This window comes from Oratosquilla oratoria, chromosome 30 (genome assembly GCF_046742065.1).
Source record: "Oratosquilla oratoria isolate Oo_2021 chromosome 30, ASM4674206v1, whole genome shotgun sequence".
Taxonomy (NCBI): domain Eukaryota; kingdom Metazoa; phylum Arthropoda; class Malacostraca; order Stomatopoda; family Squillidae; genus Oratosquilla; species Oratosquilla oratoria.
Window position 1 is genome coordinate 46,894,967 of NC_134806.1, and position 4,271 is coordinate 46,899,237.

The window sequence follows — 4,271 nt, forward strand, 5'->3', positions numbered from 1 at the left end:
CCAGGTAGCCACTGTATTGTCCGGGACGATCCTCACTACATGACCTTCAAGGGCACTTGGTACACCTTCCATAGCCACTGCTGTAACACGTTGATCCAGAAGAAGGAGTTTGGGTACTCCACAATCAACCACGTGTGGGGCTGCTTCGGGAACTGTCCGCCAGAGTTCTTCCGGCCGGGGCCCTCCTGCATCCTCGACATCCGCATCCAGCACGACGAGGACACCTTTGTTGTCATGACCGTCACGGGAGACATTCTGGTGAGGATGCTACACACACTTTTTTCTTTTCTTTTCTTACCTTCCTCTAGATGACCTCTACGGGTCAAACGTGTGACTCGTTCTAGCCTAAAGTCACTAGTTTTTGCCCGGGTAGCCCAAGTTGCCTCCCCCCACCCCCGGGATCTGTGCCAGCCACAGGGGTGGCAAGGGCTTCTTGTGGCGGTTTGCCCCCCCCCCCCCAAACTCTCTCCATACTGGCGTTGGGTGGCCACGCCAGGACCTGTTTATAGTAAGACAGATAACTGTCCAGGATGCAACGCTTCACTTCATACTGTACAACACATTATAAAAGATTGCATTGTTCACAATCATTCACACCAACAACACAATGTACACTATTTCAGATTTGTGGGGAAATTTTCACTTGATATATTATTGCTGTATTAAAAGTACAATGGATTATTTTAATTACCTGTCATAGCCTGCCCCCCCCCAAGCCTAGCCTTCCTAATCCTAGCCCCCTAACCTATTCCCCCGACCTAGCTCCCTTGCGTAGCCCCCCTAGACCCCCACCCTAACTCCCCCCACAGACTAGTCTCCTTGCCCAACCCCTTAGCCAATATATTATAGCCCCCTAGACCAGATCCCCAGACTAATCCCACACCCCAACCAACTCCGTGCCTAGCCCCCCTGCAAAGCCACCCATACTAGCCCTCTCAGCCTAACCCGCCAATCTAGCCTGTCAGCCTAGCCCCCATTCTAGCTCCCACCCCAAACATAGCCCCGTCAAACCTAACCCCCCAAACCAAGCTTCCCAAGCCTAGCCCCCAGGCCATCCCCCCCAAAAGCCTAGCCCCCAAAATCCTAGTCCCCCAAAACCTAGCCCACTAGCTCATATTCCCGGCCTAGTTCCTTTGCGTAACCCCTAACATATCCCCCCAGCGTAGCATCATCACCTTAGTTTTCCAGCCTAGCCCCCCCCCCACACACACGGCCCAGTTTCCCTACCCCCCACCCCCTTAGCCTAGCCCCCCTTGGTCCAGCGCCGACACCCTGGTCCCCTAGCCTATACAGTCTCTTAATATTATTCCTCACCCGACTAAGATTAGGTTAATGACCAACGCGGCAGGTGACCGAGACAATCGGGTAATGCCACACTATTCATTCATCGTGTAGAGTGTGTGATTTGCCCGATGCTAATAAGCCTTCAGCAGCGCCACTGCCTTGAATGCCACGCAGTGGCCGACTCAATCCCCCCATAGACTTCTTGTCACAGAGGTACGTAAATATTTGACCTGCTGCTGATGATGATTCACATGCATTCCTCCTCCTCCTCCTACGTCGTCACTCGCACTCTGGTGGGAGCTGATTTTAATTGTCTGTGACATACTTCTAACAGAAAGATAGATTTGAATTTTGTCGTCGCCATATTAACAGTACAATATATATTTGTAGTCGCCTTTTATTTTGTTATATTGTTATCAATAATGGCATAGTTTTGTTTCTAAGCTCATTTCTTGTATGTTAAGGTCATTTCAGCAAATGCTGAACATTATCATCTATACCTCATCTCTCATATGCAGCCATAGATTGCATAATAAGTACATAACATTATTTCTGGTACTTCCCTCAGGCTCGATTGCCATAGCCCTGCCTGCCTCTTGAGATTCGTACTTGTCTGCGATACTCCACCTCGGTCAAGCAGCGTGTCCTGCGAGTCACGAGTACCATGTACTGCAAAGCTACCTCCCTCTTGATGTACCCCAGGAGTGCCGCTCACTGAGCGTAAAAAGAAAAAATGCCTCGGTCTCGTATAACTTGGATGTGAGACGAGGAATATACTTGTATATATGGCCCCATTAACACGGTCCCAGGTGGGGGCTAGTTTGGTAGCCGCTAGTGCTGAAAGCGACTTGTCATCTCGACCTCTACTTGACCAATGTGAACGGAGAGTTCGTTCACTTGTCTTCAAACTATCCTAGTGTCAACACTTACTTGCCCTTAGGGAAGTTGACTTGCAGCTAGCAGCGATTAAATGAGCCCCCCCCCTCCATGTGTCAACGAGGCTGAAGTGATGCGCTTTGACCAAAACTGCCACGGCCTCTAAACAAGAACGTCTTCTTTTTTCTTTTCCCGCAGGTGAACGGCGATTTGGTGAACGGCTTCTTTGGCAACGGTCTCTTTATCTTCCGCGATAATCTTGCCATCATAGCAGTTACCTTTGACGGAGTGGTGGTAGGTGATCCAAGGCCTCAGTCTGTGCGCAAACTGAGACGCAGGCGACGTAGTACAGAGCAAAGACAGCAGACTTCCTGTTGTTGAACTGAAGTAGTACACTTGAAATGCTGAGACAGTACATCTAGATGCATTTTAAGTGAAAAATGTTGAAATTCTACTTTAACTGAGCGACAGGAAGTCTGCCTTTGCTCTGTGCTGCGTCGCCTGTGTCGCCTGCGTCTCAGTTTGCGCTTGGCATGCGTGGGGGATTCCATGCATGTGGTCTAAACTGATGATGATAATTTGGTTTCTAGAACCAGGTATACACTAATATCAGATCCAGAAATGATCTTTGGATATCATAGTAAATACATCCATCAAATAAGAGGCTCAATGTACAATAAACAAACAAATATGTAGATAAACAACAAATAGATAAATAGATGAATAAATAGAAATAGAGAATTTGGTGTGCGCCATATCTTCGAGTACAGGTGGCAGCACACTAGCCATTTCTTGCTAGCATGCTACTTGCTTTTGAGTTGAAACGACTTTTGTTACGACCTTTTGTTTTTTTAATTTTCCAAAAAGTCAAATTACCATTGAATCACGTAATGAGAAGCTGAATGACCTATAGTAGACGCAACGAGAACTGGCCACTAAGGCGGGGTTAGGGAATTTCCCGGTATTGCCACATCTCAACAGATAACACGGCCCGCACGGCTCGCCCACCCACCCACCCGCCCGCCCTCTCTCTCTCTCTCTCTCTCTCTCTCTCTGTATATATATATATATATATTTATCCATGGCGAGAACGTGCGTGTGGATGCAATGTTTTCTGAATGCAGTGTGGGGGCGTGGCCAGAGAAGGGATAGAGTGGCAACGTCGCTCTCTCCCGCACATATGCCATGTCCACGAATCGAGGAAACGAAACCTTTGTATAGAAAACATTGCTTTGATTTATACCTCAGTGGTGGTGTGTGACAAAAAATTATAATATAATTATATGTGGCAACATTATAAAATCATAAAATAAAGTTTAAAATAAAATAGAATTATAAGATAATTATATGTGGCAACATAGGGGGAATCTCCGTGTTCCGCCCTAATGGCCAGTTTTCGATGCACCGAGTATAGGAAGTTATATTGAGATCTTCTTATGGAAGTCTACAAATCTGTAACCGAAGTCGTTTCTACTCGTACACAGTAGAATAGACAAAAAGCATGCTAGCCTAGTGGGCCGCCACAAATATACCCACCCTAGGTAAAGTTCTTCCCCTTGAGTCGGCAGTTTTTTTTTTTTTTTTCACTGTGGACAGGAGAATTAAGGTTGTTTGCTGGTATGTACAAAAGCCGGCTAAAGAAACCGGTGGCAACATTTATGTATACAATAATTTTGGGTTTAGGCCTTTAGTAATGGACAATATTGCATATGTAATTACTATAAATTATTTACAAGAACAGAAGAGACATGATACATAACAATTGCGGAAAAGGGATATTATTGACATAATACATTGATAAAGCTGCTGTGACAGACGAAAGGATGACTTTAACAAATCGTGCCGCCGCTCACTACGACTCTTTCTCCTGTCTGCAGGTCGAGCTTCACACCAACTACCCCATGAGGGCAGTTCGGATATGGGTTCCGCCACACTTGGTGGGCGACTACTTCGGCCTCTGCGGCGTTTACAACGACATGCCCTTACCAGAGAGATTCCGCCTCAGAAACCTGCCGAACGAGACGGCGGACATTTACGAATTCGGCAACTCTTGGAAGGTAACTCCAGCGCCTCAGCCCCAGTGGCATTTCAGTTTATCTCTCCCGGTGGTT

The 4,271-nt window shown here is 46.9% G+C and overlaps 2 protein-coding genes across 2 annotated transcripts in view; both read left to right on the forward strand.

The window, feature by feature from the left end:
- The window catches only part of LOC143041320 (uncharacterized), an 11,431-nt gene extending 8,486 nt beyond the window's left edge, over positions 1–2,945 (forward strand). Inside the window, exons 4-6 of the mRNA XM_076213143.1 lie at positions 5–258; positions 2,359–2,454; positions 2,931–2,945. Coding sequence (XP_076069258.1) covers positions 5–258; positions 2,359–2,454; positions 2,931–2,945 — 365 coding nt within the window. The remainder of the gene's footprint in view (positions 1–4; positions 259–2,358; positions 2,455–2,930) is intronic.
- An 816-nt stretch (positions 2,946–3,761) lies between these two features.
- Positions 3,762–4,217, forward strand: LOC143041352 (uncharacterized; the record flags this gene model as incomplete). The annotated part of the gene is given in 1 exon segment (XM_076213179.1): positions 3,762–4,217. A coding segment is annotated over 1 exon segment (234 nt), but the record flags the coding sequence as incomplete, so codon positions are not given.
- Between the last annotated feature and the right edge of the window lie 54 nt (positions 4,218–4,271).